Source organism: Physella acuta, unplaced genomic scaffold (assembly GCF_028476545.2).
Source record: "Physella acuta isolate Inbredline_101_S28 unplaced genomic scaffold, ASM2847654v3 ptg001064l, whole genome shotgun sequence".
NCBI classification, from domain to species: domain Eukaryota; kingdom Metazoa; phylum Mollusca; class Gastropoda; family Physidae; genus Physella; species Physella acuta.
In genome coordinates this window covers 181286-204170 of record NW_026732581.1, presented here as the reverse complement: position 1 = coordinate 204170, position 22885 = coordinate 181286, and the positions used below count along the sequence as shown (strand labels likewise).

The 22885-nt window shown below is 37.5% G+C and overlaps 1 protein-coding gene across 1 annotated transcript in view; it reads left to right on the top strand.

The window, feature by feature from the left end:
- The window catches only part of LOC131955367 (cytosolic carboxypeptidase 2), an 84794-nt gene that overhangs the window by 35586 nt on the left and 26323 nt on the right, over positions 1–22885 (top strand). Inside the window, exons 7-8 of the mRNA XM_059319488.1 lie at positions 18634–18817; positions 19723–19877. Of these exons, the coding sequence (XP_059175471.1) occupies positions 18634–18817; positions 19723–19877 (339 nt within the window). The remainder of the gene's footprint in view (positions 1–18633; positions 18818–19722; positions 19878–22885) is intronic.

Genomic DNA, 22885 nt, shown 5'->3' with positions numbered 1-22885 from the left:
TTGTTTGATTTTTAAAATTTCTTTCAATTGTAATTTTTACATAGTTATAGATTAAATAAAAAACTATTAAATAACTTAAATAATTATTGATTTAACTAGTAAACGTTAAAACTTAATGGTATTGGAAATCTCACTTAGCGGCATTTCGTTATATTAATTAAACAAATGAAAATTCCAAAACAGCTAGCAAGAAAATGCTTACCTATTCCAACGACACTTCCATCTTAATACTAACAGAGAAAGCAATACAGGTTGTAACAGAAAAATTCAACAACTTTGGGAAAGGAAGCGGGGCCAAAATAAACGCAGAAAAATCAAAAGTAATGTGAAGAGGAACATTGAAAGGTGAAGATATTTACAACATGGACATCACAACAACAAACTCAGAATTTATGAGATAACCTATACTAGCGATCCCACAAAAATTCGACGAAGAAGCTTGGACCATAATGAGCAATAAAACAAAACACAATATCGAAAAATACCAATACTGCAACACATTCTACCTTCTTTGCAGTATTTCTTCCAGACTTATTTCTCCGTCTGGGGATGGGGGTGGAAACTCTGGTATTCTAGCAATTTTACATTTAGTTTTAAAATAATCAAGGGAAAAAAACAAAACATATGTCTTTAAAAGTAGTTTTTAAAAAAAACAGAAAAAAATTGATTATAACATTACATTTTTAGATTATTTCTTTATTATTTGGTTTTTAAATAATGTCAAAGCATTGTACAGAAGTATTGATGCTAACTACTAAATTAATACTTTTTTATGGATACTTTGTATCAGAACAAAATATTAAGTCATTTTAACAGTAATTTTGTAGTTCTGGAAAATTCAATTTTAATAACTGTTGACAGTAATATTTACACAACACGAAACATTTACATACTAACGCAAGTTTCTACTCACAAAAAAAAAAAACATCAGGTTCTTATTCTACAATATAAAAATGTGTGCATAATGACTAAGTATCAGTCAGAAGTCTAAAAACTATATATATTAACAAATTCACAATTTTAAAACGAATTTGCACAACCCGCGCTAAGTAAATTTTCGCGATTTTTTAAAAATTTAGTATCTTCCCCTATACGTGTCTACTAGTGCGGACCTCAACCTCAGCCCTCCCCCCCCCCCCCCACCCCCGTGACGCAAATGGTCAGACACCTACGTGTCTAGTGGCTGGTAACTTGGGCGAAAGAGAAGATTGATTCTCCATCATGCTCTGGTCTACCTGCATAATAAGTGTTGCTCATTCCGGTATTGGAGCTAGACTGCTAACCCGAAAGTCTCGAGTTCGAACCCGGGTTCAAGTCATTTGAAGTGTTCCTGGGTTTATGTAGCTCTGATGGGTTATTAACTCACGTTAGGGAAACAAAGGCGGCTGGGCATAGTGCTGAGTACACGATCCCTTCATATACCGAGGTCTCTGAAACAGATGAACTCTACTCCATCCATCTGCCCAATGTGTTTTGGGACGAAACGGGAAAGATGGTGATTGCAAAAATGACGTATACTAGAGAGGTCAGCACATTGTAACATTACGACTTTGTTTGACCTTGACCCTGGCTGTCATTCGACACGATAAGTCTAGCGGTTTTTTTTTTAAATTAATCCAAATTGGTCTGGAATTCCTAGAGTGACACAGAGTGCTTTTACTTTATGGCATTCATTTTTTTCCTGTTTATGTTTTTTGTGGTTAAGTCAACATTTGGACAATAAATGTACCATCTGAGTTTCTTTAAGCTATACCCGACTATAAACGTGGAACTCATGACTTTGATTGTTTTCTCTATACCCCCCGCTCGTTGTTTTCATCACTTATCTAGACGTTAAGTTAGCTGAGGAATCTATTGACGAAACCCAAATCAGCAGAACGGATAATCAAAACGTATGCTTTTTGTTTTATAGATCATTAAACCGCGTGATTCGGGTCATCTATTGTCTAAATACATAACTCATTGAAGAATTCAGGTTCAGACGACAATAAAATATTGACCACTTTAGCTAAAACTTTACACAAATTTAGAAGTGAAGTGCGTATGGTGCGTTGTATCCTAGTAAATGGAGTAATAAAAGATTGTTAAAGAAAAAATTCTCTAATAAATGAGTGGGTCATTTAAGACGATTTTATAAAGTTTTGGTAGTAGAAAATGGTGTAAAATAAAAATGGTTTTCTAGCTTATTGTAATGAAGTGGATTATGCTATTTTGTTTAAAGTTTGTGTCACAAAAAGTATGTGTCTTAGAAGATTAAAGTATAAACGATTAGATCCAATATGATTAGGTTCAATGATTAAGTTAATATTAACTTAATCCAGGGGCGTAGTGAGGGGGGGGGGGGGGGGGGGCGGGGGTGCGGACCGCACCGGGTGACACCATTTAGGGGGGTGACACCAAGGCAAAAAATAGCAAAATATATAGAGAAAAACTCGAGGGGGGGGGGGGGTGCAAATCGAAAGTTTGAGGGGGGGGGGGCTGCAAATCGAAAGCTTGAGGGGGGTTGCAAATCGAAAGTTTGAGGGGGGGGGGGGGGTGCTAATCGAAAATTTGAAAGTTTGTCCCTGGGAAGGGTCTCTATGCCTCTGGGGGTGACACCATTAAGTGCCGCACCGGGTGACACCCGACCTCGCTACGCCACTGACTTAATCTCACGGTCTAATGAATCAGCTAGTATCACAATGTGCGTCGTCATGTCATTAACCTTAATTACATCGCCTTAATTACATGGATTATAAAGTCGTCTATTTGAAAATCGTACAAATACAACATATTAAGTTTTATATACCTTACCTCAAAAAACGTTTTAGCAACATTATTATTATTATTATAAGATTTTTTTCCCCATTATAAATTTAAAGAAAACCAAGGTAAACAACCGCTTAAGTAGTTTTTAGGAATCGTTAAAAAACAGATACTTTTTAATAATGGTCATGTCAAGGTACAGTTCATTAATGATTACTAAACTTAAAAATGAGTTAAATTTAAAATTATGCTGTTGGTTTTGAATCTTTAAATTAGTTAAAAGTGATTTTTCTGCAAATATATAGGTTAAATGAAAAACCATTAGCTGACATAGTTTGTTAATTTGTATACAATTGAAAGATCACGTTTACAAATTATTGTATATAAATATGTATTTCAAACTATTAAAATAATTGAATACATCAACTTTTTCGAATGATCAAGACATTAAGAATTACATAAACATACTAGTAAACTAGTCTGACCGGTTGATTTACATCTCTATTTAACAAGCCAGGCAATCTTTTTAAAGAAAATTAATTTATAATCTTTACAAAAAAAAAATAATCGTATGATAATTGAATTTTTTAACATATTATTGGTTATAGTAAAAAATTGTTAACCATTCGTTAAGTTCAACACTTAATTTGTAAACTTAAAATTGTTCATGAAACCTAACGATTTTGCAGAGTAGTTTGCATGCTCCGCCAAATATTTTCAAAATACTGTTTGAGGTTAGCATTTTTTGTACATGACAATTGAAGGGTAAAGAAACATCTAAATCGACTCTTGCTTGCTAACCTGAAACTTATGACTTTGGAAATCGGGGTCGAAAACCTTAATAAGGTAGGGCGTCATACGTAGACACCCAACCCCCACAAACAATTTGAAATATAAACAAATGAGTTTCGATATTATTTACTTGCTTCAAAAAGGCAGTTTCCAAACTTAGTATATAATTCATAATAGTAATCGAAGCTGCATTCCATTTTGTATATTGTATATATTTTACTAGCGTTGCATCGAGGTCAGAAGAAAGTCTAACTAAATATATTAAAATGGTTTTCATCAATGCGTTACCAATCCAATATTCTTAGACCTGTGACCTTGTTTTCTAAAACTGAGTTATTTAAATATAAACAATGCCCTCGCTTGGATCCCTAATAGTTTCAATTAGATTGTTGACATGTTGTGTCAAACATACTTGCAAACTTCTGTTCGAGGTTTTCTATAAGTTAACGACACAGAAAGGGTAAATAAAGTCAGAAGGGACGCTCGCTAGCAAACCTAAAAGTTAGAAAAACGGGCTCAAAGCCATCGGTTATCCCATGACCACACTCCACATCACGTCAAAAGCAGGTGGTCTGATGCACTGATTGAAGGTAATAAGGTAGGGTGGCATCCGGTGTCAGCCCACCCCCTCAAATAATTTGAAAACACAAAGCGCTTTGCAAACTTAGTATATAATTCATAATAGTAATCAAAGCTGGATTACAATCATACACTTTAAAAAACCAAGGGAGGTAACCTCTAACTTTGATATCAAGGGTCTTTTGAAATACAGTGTGATTTTACAATAATAAAAAACTATATATAGAACGTTATAAATTTTTAAAAATAAAATAAATGTATTAAAAGCAATTTAAAATTATTGTATAATAAAAGAATTTTCAAAATACTTTAAGGAAATAATTTAAATCGTCAACCATTAGTTTAGGTAAACATTTCATTTCTAGACTTCAAATTGTTCATATGGGTCACATTTAATACAATACATACCACTGTCGACATTTTTCATATATTTTCAAAATGTTTTTTATTGAGAAGAGCAGACACAATAACAAATAGCTGATAAGATAAAGAAGGAAGTAATGAGCCATTCTGTTTAACCATTACAATTAGCAGACATTTTAGCACACATCTATCCAAGCCAGTCTTTCAAAAAATAAAGATTCACACTTACATCCAACTGACATGAATGATATTGTTAATGCATGTACAAAAATCATCTTTGACATCTCATGTTCCTGACACAAAATTGTCTTGACAATTATTGTCACATTGTTATTACAAGATTAAAACAAAATTAAAACAAAATTAAAACAAGATTAAAACAAAATGATAAAACCAGAACTTCTAAAATTGAAATTTGACACACATACATAAATGTGATCTCAATTTGACGGAAATTTTTCTTGAACAGATCATAATTTCAGCATTGATTTCATCCAAAAGTTGAACTGAAATGTAAACAAACAAGATACAGCAAACTAGTCATGAACTGTCACTAAAAGTCAACAATGCCAGTGGCACTATTTGATTAAAGAAAGTACGTTTTCATAACATAACAGTCATTTCTAAACAAAGGTGTCAGCCACTCACAATTCCATTAGTAAATACAAATAGCTTTGATTATAAGCCATGTTTTTTTTCCATTCCCAAATTGGTGTTTTTTTAAAAAATATGTATTTTCCTTGGAGTTAAAACACAACCATAAAGTAATCAGATGCTAATGCTAATATAGTTACCATTCTGTGTGTAAATGTTGAATATCTGACTAGACATAAAGAGAATTGAAAAAGAAAAGTTTATGCATTATTTTAACAACATAAAAAATGTGATTTAAACCAACAAAAAAAAATATATATATTTTCAAAATTGTGTTTGAATTTTTCTAGAACTTAAAGACACATAAGAGTTTAAGTAACGTCATAAGAGATGATCGCTTGCTTGCTAACCTGAAACGCACAAGTATGTTAACCGGGTTCGAAACCCTTGGGTATCCATTGAGCGAATTTCTCCCCACATCAAGACCAGGTGTTGTAAACAACCATGCGCGGATAACAACAAAAATATTTGGTTAGATGTGGTCCATAAACGTTGTCACGCTCTTAGTGGGGGATAGGGGAATAAGAACTTTAATGATCATGTGTGGCACAGAGGGGGGGGGGGGGGGAGGAGCTCAAAAACTGGGGAAACAGAGTTGAATTTTTAAAAGTTATGAAACTTGTACGAAAAAAACTGGGTCCTTAAAATTAAGTCAAAGAAGATTTTGTCATACTCATAGACGATTGTGTCTTAAATAATATTGTTCTAGAAGAGAGGTCATAATGCATGCTTAACCTATTCTAATTTCTGGAACATTTCTCTTCTCCGTGACGTATTTCTACTGTAACCTGACCTTTCTTCATCACAAGTATGACTGTAAGTATCTCCTTTCACACCCCCCCCCCCCCTTTCAACAGGGCAACCTCGTTTCTTAAACAATTAGGCTCTTTACCATTGGAGTTATTATGGGCGTTTGGGAAATGCGATATCACTTTGTTAATTGATCTGTAATTGATTCTGTAAATCGGGCTTGTAAGTAGGTCATCAACATCTCGTTATCGTACTTGCCAGATAGTTTTTTTTTCGACACAAAGTGTGAATATTTTTACTAAATCAGTAAAGAAAATAGAATAGTTACTTTCGCTATTGTTAAATTATTTAAAATAGTAAACAAGGATAATTATAAAACACAAGATGTAAGCTAGGTTATAGGAAGATAAAGACTCAGTTAAATTTTTACAGTTTTGTTATTTATTCGAATCAGTAACAAGTTATCCTAAACGTAGTTACAATATTAATATAAAATTATAAATAGCAATGGCCTATGGTGCTTAATTTGATTATATAATAGTAAACTTTTTATAATCGTTAAACTTTGGGTACTCTTGGTATTTTAAAATTTTGAATCTAGATCTAGAAACAAATAGCCGCCATGTTTTTTTGTTGTCATTGGAAATCATGTTAAAACAATTAATTTAGTTCGAAGATTTATAGCTCTCCCTGGCTAACGAGATTTGGAATTTTAAGCGAGAGAGACCGAGACCTCCAAACCCTATTAAAGACATTACGAGCCGACCCGCGGCATATCATACGCCGCTATTTAGCTGTTTTTTTCTACTTTTCAGTAATTCATAATTTGTGAATTCGACAGTACCAACGCTGACACTGAAAATATTTCTTTAAAATATGCGGCTCTTTGGACGTCGAGGTGCGGCTCTTCAGCTCCATGCACAAATATTAATAATTATTTTTTTAACTCATAAAAATATTAGTCTGCAACATTCGGTACTGAACTATATAATAATAAATATAAACAACAAATACTCGCTATTCTATTAGAATATTTCGTTACTCCATTTTTCAATGTACTTCTGTTTTCTAAAACTGAGTTATTTAATTGTAAACAATGCCTGTGCTTGGATCATATTTATCGGGGCACGGGTTTACATACACTACGGCCCAGCTTGCCATGAGGCGTGCTGTATGAAAGCCTTGAGTGTAAGTTAAATCACTCACCGTGATATCACCGTTAATCACTCAACGCCTAAGTGTAGGGGACGGAAAGTGGCGCTCTCGTGAACCCGATTACAAAATCGCAGGGGCGCTACGTACAGCCCCTAGCACGGTTTAATCATCATGTGTCGTGTGCCGGATTAACAATATTGAAGGGTGCTCCTTAAAACTAACGTAGACACGTAGTGCTCGAGGGATAGCGCCAAATTGCACCCTGCAACGGCGCCGGAGGACGCGCCTGATAAAAAGTTCAAATCAACTAAAATCATCGTACATACTATTAAAATTTTGCTGTGAGATATTCTGTCTGAGATATTTTGTCTGAGATCATTTGTCCTGAGATCATTTGTTCATGGAACCATATATATATATATATATATATATATATATATATATATATATATATATATATATATATATATATATATATATATATATATATATATATACATATATATATATATATATATATATATATATATATATATATATATATATATATATATATATATATATACACACACCTAATCCTAATAAAAGATCATAATATTGAAGTTAAAACATTAGTGGCTATTTAAAAGGTGGGAGATCTTGTAAATTGTAACTTTTGGCTCTTCTGTCTCAAAAGGTTGCCGACCCCTGTGCTAATATCGACAAAAATTATGGATAGTTATGGTCACTAAACCAGGGGTCGGCAACCTGCGGCTCTTTTGATATCAAGATGCGTCTCTCCAGCTCTTTGAACAAATACTAATAATTCTAATAAAAAATAAAATATTTTAAATAAAAAAAAATGTTAGTGGCTCTTTAAAACCATTGAAATTTTGAAAAGTGTAACTTTTGGCTCTTCCGCTTCAAAAGGTTGCCGACCCCTGCACTAAACGCTTTATCATGTTTCAGAAGACTAGTTTGTAAACTGTGAATACAATTTAACACAATGCTATATGCTGAACGACGAGATGAAATGTGGTGGAAAGAAAATCGCTGCTTTAAAATACAAAGATTTTCATTTTGGAGATGAAGTTAGTCTACGATGTTACCCCATTTTAGAGTGGCTGGGGAGGGGGGGGGGGGTCTGGCTTTTTGTTATAATGTGTGACCATGGCGATGATGGAAAAGGAGAGGAGGGGGTCGTTTAAATATAAAGTTTCTCGTTTTTTTTGAGTGACCTCACAAGACATGTATTAAACAACTTTATGTGAAAACAAAGAAACACAAGTAAGAAAAGAACCCCTCTGTAAAATACATCCCCCGCTCATCCTTACAAACTCAATAGTAGTGTATGGCGTGTCTAAACAACCAGTCTCTTACGTGAGTTGGTTTTGAATGGTCGTTTCAAGAATGGCGCGTCCAGAAAAAAAAAAGTTTTAGGGTCGTCTATAAATTAAAGACACATAGTTTGACTGATAGTATCGGAGGGCGGGGTTGGTGAAGGAGTACTGCGGGTTAATGGCATTGGATAATAACCCGTCTAGTAACTATTCGTTGGACTATTGAACTATTGTTTCTATAAATAGACCCCCCTCCCCATTAGACTGTTTCATAAAAGTTAACAAATATAACTCAACGTGTATCAGAGGCGTAGCGACCTATTTCGGCGCCCGGGGCAAACTATCGATTTTGCACATCCGTCAATTCATATAGCCTTTAATAATTGGCAAAAGTACCACATATTTGTTGATTCAGTCTCTTATTCGTACTTTTAGTTGTAATGTTGGACCGGATTTCCTCCAGCACAGTTAATTATATGAGAGAGCTAGACTACTAACCCGTAAGTATCGAGTTCGAATCCGGTTTCAAATCAGTAGACCGTCCCTGAGTCCACCCAACTCTGATGTGTACCTAACTCACGTTAGGGAAAGTAAAGGCGGCTGGGCATAGTGCTGACCACACTATCTCTTCATATGCCGAGGTCACAGAAACAAGTGAACTCTACTTCACTTGCCCCATAGACCGTCAGGGAACTTTACTTTTTTTACTTTTACAGTTAAGTATGACGTCTCAACATGTTGTGCCCCATATGGCCCGTTAACTTCTAATTCAGCCTGTATTTCTATCTGGATTATTTTTTCATAGTTATCGAAGTGCATGTTACATTGTGTTTATGGAGGGGGGAGGGTGTATCTTTCTGCAGGCTTCGGCTATTGCCATAGAAAGTCAGGAACAGATTTTAGAAATGTCGTAAACTGATGTATTTTTTTTTTATTAAACCTATACAAAAGAACAACATTACGATATCATCACGTTTCTATACAATATTTTACATTATTTACTACTACTTTATACCATAAGCGAATAGTAAATGCGTAAAAAATTTACAATTTTAGTACACCAAATTAATCCTGATTCCCGTGTATACATTTTAAATTTCAAGGGAAGTAACCTATTTTTTTTAATAAAGTCAATAAAATATACCTTTAAAATTAAAAATAATTCATTCAATTTATTATTGTTGTTATTTGAAATACAAAATTTAACACTTAAAATCTTCACATAGATATTTTGTTCAATTGCTGAAATATTCTTTTCACTATTAGATTCTAGTTAAAATGAAAACTTTAGCAAATAAGTAATTAATTGAATTACTATTGAAAATTAAGTTTGAATAGCGTTGCTTTAACTGCAGGTAGAATCCGCCGCTTTTTACTTTCTCATATATACGAATATACCAGCCATATTAAGGAAGCATTATGCCAGACATAAAAACAGAAAATTTCAAAACAGACTAATAGCACTCACACAAATGATATGTTGTTTTAACATGTTTTTAATAAAAATAAAAACTAAGAATTAAAAAAAAAAAAAAGGTATATCCGAAGTATAGAAAAAGTATTGTAATCGTGCAAAAAAAAAATCGAGATTTTTACAATTCTCGACGTTTTACAGCTCACTGATACGGAAAAACATAATTTTGCAATCTTGTCCGTATGTCGGTGTGTCTGTGTGTGTGAAATTTCATATATAAGTATTTTATCAAAATCGTAGATCCGTATCAACTTTTGAGCTATTTCCGATAACCGGAAGTAGTACTTTTTCTACTTTGAATTTTTCAAAAGCCTATAACTTGAGTACTATTTCAGATAGATAAATGAAATTTCACATGTAAGTAAAAGATCTAATTCTCTACCTTCTGTCAAATTTTGAGTAATTTCCGTTGACCGGAAGTACTAATTTACGCTATTTTCAATTTCTCAAAAAACGCACGTAAATTGATAAAGTACTAATAATATCCCGCACTATTATGCACGTTTTATTAGGCGTTCGCTTAGTGTGCAATTCTTTTTTTTTTTACGTGATTCCATTCTATTATAAAAAGTTTAAGTAATTAAACATGGATTACAAATATTGTCTATGTCCTGAGTTGCAATCCCTCGTACTTTTATATTAGAATATCCGAGAAAGTTTATGGGAGATCACTCCCTAGGCTAGTTTGTTGACGTCATTTTTGTGGTAAGAGGTGTGGAGGGGGATGTAGTTAGATCAGGGGCGTAACGAGGGGGGGTGGGGGGGGGCGGGTGCGGACCGCACCGGGTGACACCTTTGGGGGGGGGGGGTGACACCAAGGCAAAAAATAGCAAAATATGTAGAGAAAAACTTGAGGGGGGGGGGGTGCAAATCGAAAACTTGAGGGGGGAGGGTGCAAATCGAAAACTTGAAAGTTTATCCCCGGGAAGGGTCGCTACGCCTCTGGGGGGTGACACCATTAAGTGCCGCACCGGGTGACACCCGACCTCGCTACGCCACTGACTTAGATTAATATTTCCCACATAAATGTGGTTTACCCACTCGTTTAGCGTCGATCGCTTTGTTTCTTTTTCCCACGTTTTCTTTAACTTGCTTTCTCTGTTTGTCTTTCCAATCAAATCTTGCGATCGAAATTTCTGGCACTTCCCAGTTAGCTAGCGCGCTGAAATTTTCAGGGAAGCTTTCTTTTGGATGACCATTGAATATTCAATTGTTATTATTACTAAATTGATCAATGGAAACATTTTATTGAGCATTTTAGACCGCTATATAATCTATATATATAATTCTCCTCTGCTAGCCATTAGAAAAAAAACCAGCGACGCGTACCTCGCGCGCAGTGAAGCGAACGATCACATGTCGCCACAGGCTTAGGGGCAGAGAATTTAGCTTGAACCGAGTTTAAACTTACAGGAGGTAGGCCAGTTTGGGGGAGACGATATGGTCGAGTGGTTGGGCACACGATTGCTATCCCACTCGACACGGGTTCAAATCTATGTGTTCTAGTCAGTAACGTATTCAAACAACGTGTATTTTACGAGTTGTCTTTTTACGAGTTGTCTTTTTACGAGTTGTCTTTTTACGAGTTGTCTTCGTTTACCCAAAAAAAGTGAAAAGATAAAATCGATAGCAAGATTTTAATGCAAACAAACAGACAAAGACTAAAAAGTAGAAAATAATAATCATTAAAAAAGTTTTAAAAAACCCACGTTTTCTGATTGAACTAAAAAGTAGAAAATAAATGCTATAGGCCCTACATCACAATAATGCAAGCGATCACTCTACTATAAGCGAGCAAAAACGTGGGGCGCCGTGATTTTCTTACAGTTTCTAATACTGTTGACTCTCTACAAGCTCCCTAATAAAAGTCAATAGTATTATCTAATCAATAGTAATATAACTTTTACTTCGGCGCCCCACGTTTTTGATCGCTTATAGTAGAGTGATCGCTTGCATTATTGTGATGTAGGGCCTATAGCATTTATTTTCTACTTTTTAGTTCAATCAGAAAACGTGGGTTTTTTTAAACTTTTTTAATGATTATTATTGTTGATGTCCTTCGTTGTATTCGTTGAAGTCGCGTCCAGTGAGTTGAAATATCGGAAGGGGAGCTTACTGGAAAGTGAGTTAAATGGAAATGGAGTTGACGGGAAGGGGAGTTTACTGGAAGGGGAGTTTACTGGAAAGGGATTTCATGGGAAGGGGAGATTACGGGACGGGGAGGTTACGGGACGGGGAGGTTACGGGACGGGGAGGTTACGGGACGCGGGGGGGGGGGGGGGGTTCACGGGAAGGGGGGTTCACGGGAAGGGGGGTTCACGGGAAGGGGGGTTCACGGGAAGGGGGGTTCACGGGAAGGGGGGTTCACGGGAAGGGGGGTTCACGGGAAGGGGGGTTCACGGGAAGGGGGGTTCACGGGAAGGGGGGTTCACGGGAAGGGGGGTTCACGGGAAGGGGGGTTCACGGGAAGGGGGTTCACGGGAAGGGGGGGTTCACGGGAAGGGGGGGGGGGGTTCACGGGAAGGGGGGGGGGTTCACGGGAAGGGGGGGGGGTTCACGGGAAGGGGGGGGGGTTCACGGGAAAGGGGGTTCACGGGAAGGGGGGATTCACGGGAAGGGGGGGGGGTTCACGGGAAGGGGGGGGGGGGGTTCACGGGAAGGGGGGGTTCACGGGAAGGGGGTTAACTGCTACGGTTGACTATCTCTATCACATGTAATAGCATTTAATATATATTAGGGTGGTAAGGGGGATGGGGGTGTACACATAAAACATTTGTCATTTCCATTAAACATTGCGTTGTTCTGGCTAGTATTGCGTAAACACATGAAAAGAACAAACATGGAATACTAATTTGTGGTTAAACGATCTATTTAATTTTTTTTAATGGAATTACATTCAATAATTTTAAAAAGGGGCCTCCATAGCGAAAGTCCTGCAGATTGAGGCGCTGTGCTTTACTTGGTTGATTGCCAAGGTCTCTCACAGTGACCACTTCATCCCGTTAATGCAAGTCTTATGTAGTGACCACTTCATCCCGTTAATGCAAGTCTTATGTAGTGACCACTTCATCCCGTTAATGCAAGTCTCATATAGTGTCCACTTCATCCTGTTAATGCAAGTCTCATGTAGTGACCACTTCATCCTGTTAATGCAAGTCTCATGTAGTGACCACTTCATCCCGTTAATGCAAGTCTCATATAGTGCCCACTTCATCCTGTTAATGCAAGTCTCATGTAGTGACCACTTCATCCCGTTACGGTCAGTCTCATGTAGTGACCACTTCATCCCGTTAATGCAAGTCTCATATAGTGTCCACTTCATCCTGTTAATGCAAGTCTCATGTAGTGACCACTTCATCCTGTTAATGCAAGTCTCATGTAGTGACCACTTCATCCCGTTAATGCAAGTCTCATATAGTGCCCACTTCATCCTGTTAATGCAAGTCTCATGTAGTGACCACTTCATCCCGTTACGGTCAGTCTCATGTAGTGACCACTTCATCCCGTTAATGCAAGTCTCATGTAGTGACCACTTCATCCCGTTAATGCAAGTCTCATGTAGTGACCACTTCATCCCGTTAATGCAAGTCTCATGTAGTGACCACTTCATTCCGTTAATGCAAGTCTCATGTAGTGACCACTTCATCCCGTTAATGCAAGTCTCATGTAGTGACCACTTCATCCCGTTAATGCAAGTCTCATGTAGTGACCACTTCATCCCGTTAATGCAAGTCTCATGTAGTGACCACTTCATCCCGTTAAGGTCAGTCTCATGTAGTGACCACTTCATCCCGTTAATGGCAGTCTCATGTAGTGACCACTTCATCCCGCTAATGAAAGTCTCATGTAGTGACCACTTCATCCCGTTAATGCAAGTCTCATGTAGTGACCACTTCATCCAGTTAAGGTCAGTCTCATGTAGTGACCACTTATCCCTTAAAGGTCAGTCTCATGTAGTGACCACTTCATCCCGTTAAGGTCAGTCTCATGTAGTGACCACTTCATCCCGTTAATGCAAGTCTCATGTAGTGACCACTTCATCCTGTTAATGCAAGTCTCATGTAGTGACCACTTTATCCCGTTAATGCAAGTCTCATATAGTGCCCACTTCATTCCGTTAATGCAAGTCTCATGTAGTGACCACTTCATCCCGTTAAGGTCAGTCTCATGTAGTGACCACTTCATCCCGTTAAGGTCAGTCTCATGTAGTGACCACTTCATTCCGTTAAGGTCAGTCTCATGTAGTGACCACTTCATCCAGTTAAGATCAATGTACGTTCACTTCATCCGTCCCAACCTTAAGGCTAGTCTCATGTAGTGACCACTTCATACCGTTAATGCAAGTCTCATGTAGTGAACGCTTTATCCAGTTAAGGTAAATGTATGACCACTATATCCGTCGCTAGCTTAAGGCCAGTCTCATTTAGTGACCACTTCATCCTTTGCTACCTTAAGGTCAGTCTCACGGTCTTATGAGGTGACCACCCCATCCCCCGTCGCTTGTGACTTTTCTCGTCCTACTGTAGGAAGTATTTGATGCAGAATCCGCCTTGTTTGCAAGCAGCAGCTTCACATAGAAACAAACAAAGGCGACGACAAATGAATGGAGAAAATTATGTCAAACGCGAGAATGTGTCGACAAATGAATGGAGAAATTTGAGTCAAACGCGAGTAGATCTATGTATCGACAAAGGAATGGAGAAGATGGTATCACACATGATTATGTTTCCTGGCTGATTACATATCTTAGTAAAATGTGTTCTAAACGTATGTGTCCTTGCTTGTTCTAGAGAATTGTCCTATTACATAGCCTAAAAATTAGGTCATATAATACATGTGGCCTCAAAGATTTTGTTTCTTAAGTCGGTATTATAAACATTACCATTCAGATTTTTTCCTTAAACAAAAGTATTAAAACTTGTTTTAATTAACGACTTTTAACACGCAGTTTAAAAAAATATCTATCTTTGATTCTAAATTACACAATGCTCAATGCTTCAGTAATCTTAATTAACCTGATTGTATACAATGCTTACCTGAAAGTTACAATCTGAAACAAAATAATACAGAAAGTAACTCATTTTTTTGGAGAAAGAAAATGTTAAAGCAGAGGCGTAGCGACCCTTCCCGGCGCCCGGGGACAAACTTATATGCACCCCCCCCCCCTCGAACTTTTCATTTGCACCCCCCCCCCTCAACTTTCGATTTGCACCCCCTCCTCCTCGATATTTTCATTTGCACCCCCCTCAAACTTTCAATTTGGCGCGCCACCCCCCTCCCCTCGCTACGCCTCTGTGTTAAAGTGAACGGAAAACTGCAAACTCGGAAACATTTTAAAATCAATATTCGTCCAGAGAAAAAATACGCTACGGAATTTTTCCCCGCACCTGTGACTTTTTGTTTCAGCCAGTTTTACGACTTCCTTAACAGGTACCACTGGTGCTCTATAAATATCGCAGCAGGGGACATAATCATGACTTCACCGAAGATTAAATTCTACAGTCGCTGCCCACGTCAATCATACATTAAAAATTCTTATAAACCTATGTACACACTGGTGTGATTTATTTTAATAACAAGGCGCGTCTTGCTCTAATATACAGTTAAGTCTTTGATTAGAATGAAGTCCAAAAAAAAACCACTTCTTAAAGGTGTTGCTTGTCTTTTGTGTTTAATACCCCGCGTTTACTTTGAGATTTAATTGATAAAAGAAAACGACTGGGCTGGTGTTAAAGTCAAATGTGACCTCGATAACCTCTTGACAAGTTTTCATTTTAATCAAGTCTGGTTTGTCGCATGCTATGTGTGTGGGTTTATGAACTTCAAAGAGAATAAAATCAAACTACGAGAATTGAGTGGAGGATTAAACTGTAAAGTGAACAACAAAAATGTTTTGTAGGTTACGGGACTTGTCGTGAGAAGAAAATGAGACAGACATGAAAAAATTTAACCGAATTCCTGTACTGGAACATTTTTTGTGTTTTGTTGTTTTTTTTTACAAATAATTTCGTTTTTAATTGATTGGAAATGTGTCGTATTTTTTTCTTGTGTTGAAATCAAATAAAAATACAGTATGGTTGTGTTCTAAAAAGCATTGTGTACTTTATATAAAACGCGGCCGTATACATCTATTTATAGACTATAGATTATTGAAATGTGGTTGCAGGTAGGAAACAGTTGTCAGAATATGCCAATGCTACGCTAATGAACACGCGTTTTGAATTTTTAAAGAATTTTTAAATAATGGAAACCGAATAATGAATTAGTCTTATAAATCACTTAAAAGATCGTCATTGAATTTAACAGTTTCGTAAAATAAGATAAGGGCCACACCTAGAAACGCGATGTCAGACGTCGAAGACTTAATTCAAGTAGACATGGTTTACTAAGACTGTGCTTTATAAACAAGGCCGTAATTAATCAGGCTGAGATAATTAACTTCAAGCAGTGAAAACAAGTATGAACATTTCTGGCATTGTTGTTTTTGTTAATTACCGCGATGGACCATTTGTTTATATTCAAGACAAAAGTTAATGGAGTTTTGTGAAGCGATTCGTTACGAGGAAAGAATACTTCGTTGTTTACTTCTTGGATCATTTGAACTTCAAGATTTTCAGGATATTTTCGGCGTGTATGTGTTTTAAATGTGTTTTCAGAGCTGCAATATAATTATAGCTACTGTAACTGTAATACAATTTTTTTATGTAAATGCAGTATTTAAACCAGTCAGTAGTTGATCAAAAATTTTTACATATCGATATAATCATTTGGAAATAACTTATGATGTGGCGTCGAAATAATAAGCCGTGTGAATGATGGCAATACTGCCCTAAAATCGTCAGCTACTTGGAAATCAACAGCTGCCCTAAAATCAGTTACTGCCTGGAAATCAATAGCTGCCTGGAAATCAACAGCTGCCTGGAAATCAACAGCTGCCCGGAAATCAACAGCTGCCCGGAAATCAACAGCTGCCCGGAAATCAGTTACTGCCTGGAAATCAATAGCTGCCCGGAAATCAACAGCTGCCCGGAAATCAACAGCTGCCCTAAAATCAGTTACTGCCTGGAAATCAATAGCTGCCTGGAAATCAATAGCTGCCCGGAAATCAACAGCTGCCCGGAAATCAACAGCTACCCAGAAATGAGTCACTACCCAGAGTTCGGAAAATGAAAACTGATTTACGACCTATTACAAACCACTTGAACACTCTTCAACTACCGGACATCACAACGGAACCGGACAAATCGAATCCGGAAAAAACACACCAATTCAACCCCCAGACAGCTATCACCCAGTACACACACCATCTTTCATACAGCGCCCAGTTAAAGGATTACATAACACGGTACAAAAAGAGGCCATCGGACATAAAACACTGGCCATATGGCCCATATTGGCCCAAGGAGCTCAATAGTATAATATTAGATACACCTCGGCATATTTATACCTGTATCAATCATGTAGAGCCTTTGGTGCATGCGTCTGAAGTGTTGACAAATGGGCTTTCGGCATTAGGTAGGTCGCACAATTTGGCCTTCACTTTACAGTATAGAACCTCAAAAGAAAAGTATTTAATATAGGCTGAATTATTCGAGTGTTACTTTTACAATCTAGAGGGAAGAATAACTCAAGTTTAAATAGATGATGCCGAATAGCATCTGGGTAATGCATACATAATGTGTCGACGTGTGTGACTAATTCAACACAGCACATGTCGTGTTGTTTGGCTATCTGGCTAATTCATTACACAACACTTCTTACCAGTGGCGTCTTTAGGTCTCAAGGTGTCATCCCCCATTTTTCTCACAATAAATTTTACAATCATTCACCCCCCCCCCCCCGTAAAAGCTTGTAAGTGTTCTCATTTAATACTAATGATGTTTATCTATAGTCGGTTGTTAATACAGCTGGGTGTAGCATTGTTTTCTCTCCGTAAGCATGTTTAACACATAGTGTGACCTTCCTCCCCCACCCCCTCCCCCCTTCATTTTTCGGGATCGTCATTGTGTACTTTAAATACTTTTAAACTCTAATAAACCATTCATTGAACTGGCAAAAAAAAAACAATTATTCTATATATCTTGCATTTTTTTGTCTTGTTGTCACCTCCCCCACCCTAAATGGTGTCACCCGGTGCGGTACGCAACCCCTCCCACGCCTCCCGACTTCTCTGCTTCCTGCAGTATGGCTTCTCTGGCTAGTTCATTTCACAGCACTTCTTACCTAATGGCTATATATCAAAATTAAATCTCGATGTTCTTTTATGGCATTTTAAAGTTATAAGCATTAGTGTGCATGATTGTGATATAGGTAACAATTCTGTATGTTTAAGCCCTCAAAAAATACAAATAGATCATGGGGCCAGATCAATTTTTTGACATTAGACTAAAGGGCGTAATTATTCTAAGAACTTTACGTCATATAGAAAGATCTTTTTCTGGTGATTATAAAAAAAAACTGCAAGACCATTTTGTAGTTATTAGAATTTTCATGGGCTCAAATAAAAAGTTTCTTAAACCTGAGTCAGGTGTTGAGATGTAGATGCTGCCCTCTGCTCCTAAGGGGCTTCAACGAAATAAGTCAAGTACTGCGATCAGCAAGATCATTTTCTAGCGATTGGTTCATGGAGATTAATCGTTATTTCAATCGTTATGTTCTTGCTTAAGTGTGTGTGGCTAAATTGCTTAAATTGAATTGCTTTTATTTTATTTATTTATTGACCATCTGTTTTATTTCTAGTTGTGATTTTATTTTTTATTTTTTTTAAATAATTAATAGAAAATCTTTACTCTACACCACCAGAAAACAGCCGAACGATAGACACCCAGACAAGCTACAGAGGAAAATGGCGGGGAACGCAGGTGGCGTTCGATTCAGAGAGGAGCGCACGTGACTACATCCTACTTCCGGTGCCAGAGGGATGCTGCCCTACGTTGGCGTTTGAGTCGAGATTTGAGTGTGGGAACCTGAGGCAGGCGAGGCGAATGTGAGTAGGCCTTAGTTTTTTTTTCGACTTATCTCCCCCTATGTAGGTATGCTTTAGTTTTCTTTAGGCTTATCTCCCCTATGTGGATAGGCCTTAGTTTTCTTAAGAATTACCTCCCCCTATGTAGGTTGGCCTTAGTTTTCTTTAGGATTATCTCCCCTATGTGGATAGGCCTTAGTTTTCTTTAGGGTTATCTCCCCTTATGTGGGTAGGCTTTTTTTAAGGTTATCTCCCCCTGTGTGGGTAGGCCTTAGTTTTCTTTAGACCTATCTTCCCTATCTATTTCTATATGTGTAGGCCTTTTTTAAGGCTTATATTCTCTATGTGAGTAGGCCTTATTTCTAAGGCTTATTTCCCCTATATGAGTAGGCCTTTTTTAAAGGCTTATTTCCTCTATGTAAGTAGGCCTTATTTTTTTAAGGTTAATTTCCCCTAGGCCTAATATCTTAGTTTTCTTTACTTCCCATACCCGTAAAAACAGCGTGGAGTTGTTTATGGATTACTCCTTGTATAATATGTACGAGATCCTTTAGAATTCTGTTATGCTGATGTAAATTTTAGCTAGATCAAAGTTTAATGCAGATCACTTGTATTCGGAGTTTCTTTCAGGCATCTGCTCTGCAGGGCTCCAGAGTTTCTTCCGGGCATCTCTTCGGGGAGGGGGGGGGTCTGGAGTTTATATAGAAAATATATACTTTAAACAGTGTCCGCCCCCCCCCCCCCCCCACGAAAATTTTAAGTGCCCCCCCCCCCCGAGAAAAAAGTCTGGAAGAAACACTGCAGGGCTCCCCACCCTTTCTCACCCGTAGCATATCCATCCACCCTTCCCAACTACCCCCCCCCCCCCACACACACACACCCTATTAAACTTTGTTTTCATTTGAGTTTCTGTTTTCACTCTGCAGAGGCCAATACGAGTACGAGCTAGTCTTGAAGGCTGACCTATTTACAGTCAGACACACCCAATGGTATTACTTCCGGGTGACAAATGTCGTCCCGGGAATCACCTACAAATTTAGGATCGTTAATTTGTTGAAGCGAGACAGTCTTTATAACCATGGTAACCTTTTATTGATTCTAGAATATTTAATAGCGTTTTGGCTTCTAGATATTTTATTATTATTATTTTTATCTATATGTATAATTCTCTTCTGTGAGCCGCTAGAAAACAAGCTGTAAACGCGCTCCCTACCTCCCCACCACTACATGGTCTTAGTGAGCTGTGTTCACTCTAAATGTTTACAAGCAGAGCCAACGATTTTAAACGTAAGGGGGGAGAGGGAGGGGGAGGAATGGGGGGGGGGGGGGGTTAAGGTCCTTAACGGGCTACTTATAGTGTTTTAAAGAAATATTTCAGTGGCAGCGTTGGTACTGTCGAATTCACAAATTATGAATTACTGAAAAGTAGAAATTAAACAACTAAATAGCGGCGTATGTTATGCCGCGGGCCGGCTCGTTTATTATTTTTATTTATTTTAATTGAATCGAAACAAAAATGTGCATTGGAATACTGCAGATAGATCTATCTCAGGGGACGGCAACCTGCGGCTCGCGAGCCGCATGCGGCTCTTTTAATGTCAGAACGCGGCTCGCTAGTTCCATAATAAGTATATTGAGTTATTTTCATAACTCGTAAAAATATTATACTGAAAAACAACTTTAAACAAAATAAAAACACTATGAATAGGTGGAGTAGAGCGTATACAGACTGCTAACAGCTGCATGGACACAAGGCCCAGCCCAACAACTGTGATGTGGCCAGTCCCGTGGCAGTGGCTCAATGCTTTCCACTATCGAAGTGCACATTTTGGGTCCAAATATTTTCAACGAGCCCGCGGCGTATCACACGCTGCTATTTAGTTTTATTTTCTACTTTTCATTAATTCATAGTTAGTGAATTCAACAGTACCAATGCTGCCACTGAAAATATTTGCTTTAAAACACTAAAACCATCCTTTCCCCCCACCCACCCACCCCCCCCCCCCCCCCCAAACCCCCGTGAAAGCAGCCTCCGCTTAGTTACCTCCCCTAAGTTTAAAATAGTTTCAAACTAAATTATCTGCCCCTAATAGCCGTCACTTAACCCGGCTCTACGATTGTAAACATTTAGCGTGAACCACAGCTCACCAGACCATGGGGGGGAGGGGGGTGTGATGTGCCTAGACAGGAAGAGAGGGGACTGCTAGGCGCGCTTACAGCTTGTTAATGTTTTCTAACGTCCCCAAGAAGATAATTATACATATAGATAGTAACGGTTATTTTATTCAGAAGGCAATTTTGTATGTTTTAGTGAGCATTAATTTGACTTGATAGACATATTCTTATAGTTATTAGCTTTAAAATTGGGTAGGGATAGTTTTAAAATTGGATTTTATTATCCCAAAAGAACTAGTTGAAATACTTTATTATGTTTTGTGCGAAACATGTTTATGTTTTAATATGAATAAATATTTTTTCATACTTAAACCCATTTAACAAAAATATTTAGCTAATCCTAATCATACAATAATATTAGAGAACAATTTTTCACGGCTCTTTGAAAACTGGGAAATTGTGTAAATTGTAACTTTTGGCTCTTCCACCTCAAAGGGTTGAGGACCCCTGATCTATCTAGATCTGGGATCTAATCTATATCTGAGATCTACTCTAGATCTACTGATCTAGTCCAGGGGTCGGCAACCTGCGGCTCGCGAGCCGCATGCGGCTCTTTTGATATCAAGATGCGGCTCTACAGCTCTTTGAACAAATACTAATAATCTTAATAAAAAAATAAAATATTTGAAATAAAGAAATGTTAGTGGCTCTTTAAAACCAGGTAAATATTGAAAATTGTAACTTTTGGCTCTTCCGCTTCAAAAGGTTGCCGACCCCTGATCTAGTCTAGATCTGGAATCTAGAATTTTCTAGATCTAGTCTAGAGATCTAGATCTAGTATTATACCGATAATTCGTATTTTGGGATAAAATATTGGACTTGTAAAAGCGCATAAGATAGTAAATAAAACGTGACTTCAATTTAATATGTTTAAAAGTGCTATCTTTTTTAGCTAATGTATCTTGCTGAAACTACAGTCATAAGTAAATTTAAATTTAAAAACTTTATAGAATAATAAAATATTGTTTCAAAAACGCTTATAGCTACCTTTATGGTTTTTAAATAGAACAATTGCTATATTATAATTATTTATTTTTTTCTTTATTTGTAATTTTTAAATACTATTTGCTACAATTAAATTAGTTATATCCCTTGTCAATATTTATTTTTTAAAATGGGAAGTAACTAACAAAACCAAAATAATTTAACCTCTTTACTATTAGTTTAACACAAAACTAATTAAAATTAGTAACATTTATTTTTAAATTGATATTCTTCTTCTTCTTCGTTCTTAATTTTTAGTGTTGGGAGGGATCGGGCCTTATCTGCCAGAGGGTTTGAACTCGAGACTTTTTTTTCGAATTTATCAGCCATGAGCTTTGCCGACTCGACCATGCTTCCATCACAATTAAGGATTACGTGTCAACTGGTTATGCGCCATTGAGGCCATTGACTCCGATTTCAGCCTGCTTTTCTTTTTGGATTTGCTTCCATAGCCTTTGTCCAACCAAGAACAAACTACAAGGTTGTTTGATTTTGGAGTTGTCTCTCCTAGAAGAGTGGCTGTCCCCAGCTAACGAGCCTCATCTGCCCGACGGTTCGAACTCGAGACTTTTCGGTTTAGCAGCCATGAGCTTTACCGACTCGACTACGCCGACCCTTTAAATTGATATTGAAATGCAACAATTACAAACAAATAGGCCTTATATACATTGCTGATAAACTTCTCATATCTCCTATCTAATCCGCTGCTCCCAATCAGAGTTTCTTCCAGGCATCTCTTCGGGGGGGGGGGGGGGCCCGAAAAAAATTTACCGCCCCCCCCTCCCCCCGAACGAAATGAAATTTATATAATTTATATAGAAAATATATACTTTTAACAGTGTCCGCCCCCCCCCCCCCCCCCCGAAGAAAGTTTACCGCCCCCCCCCCCCCGAAAATTTCAAGTGCCCCCCCCCCCCCCCCCCCGGAGTA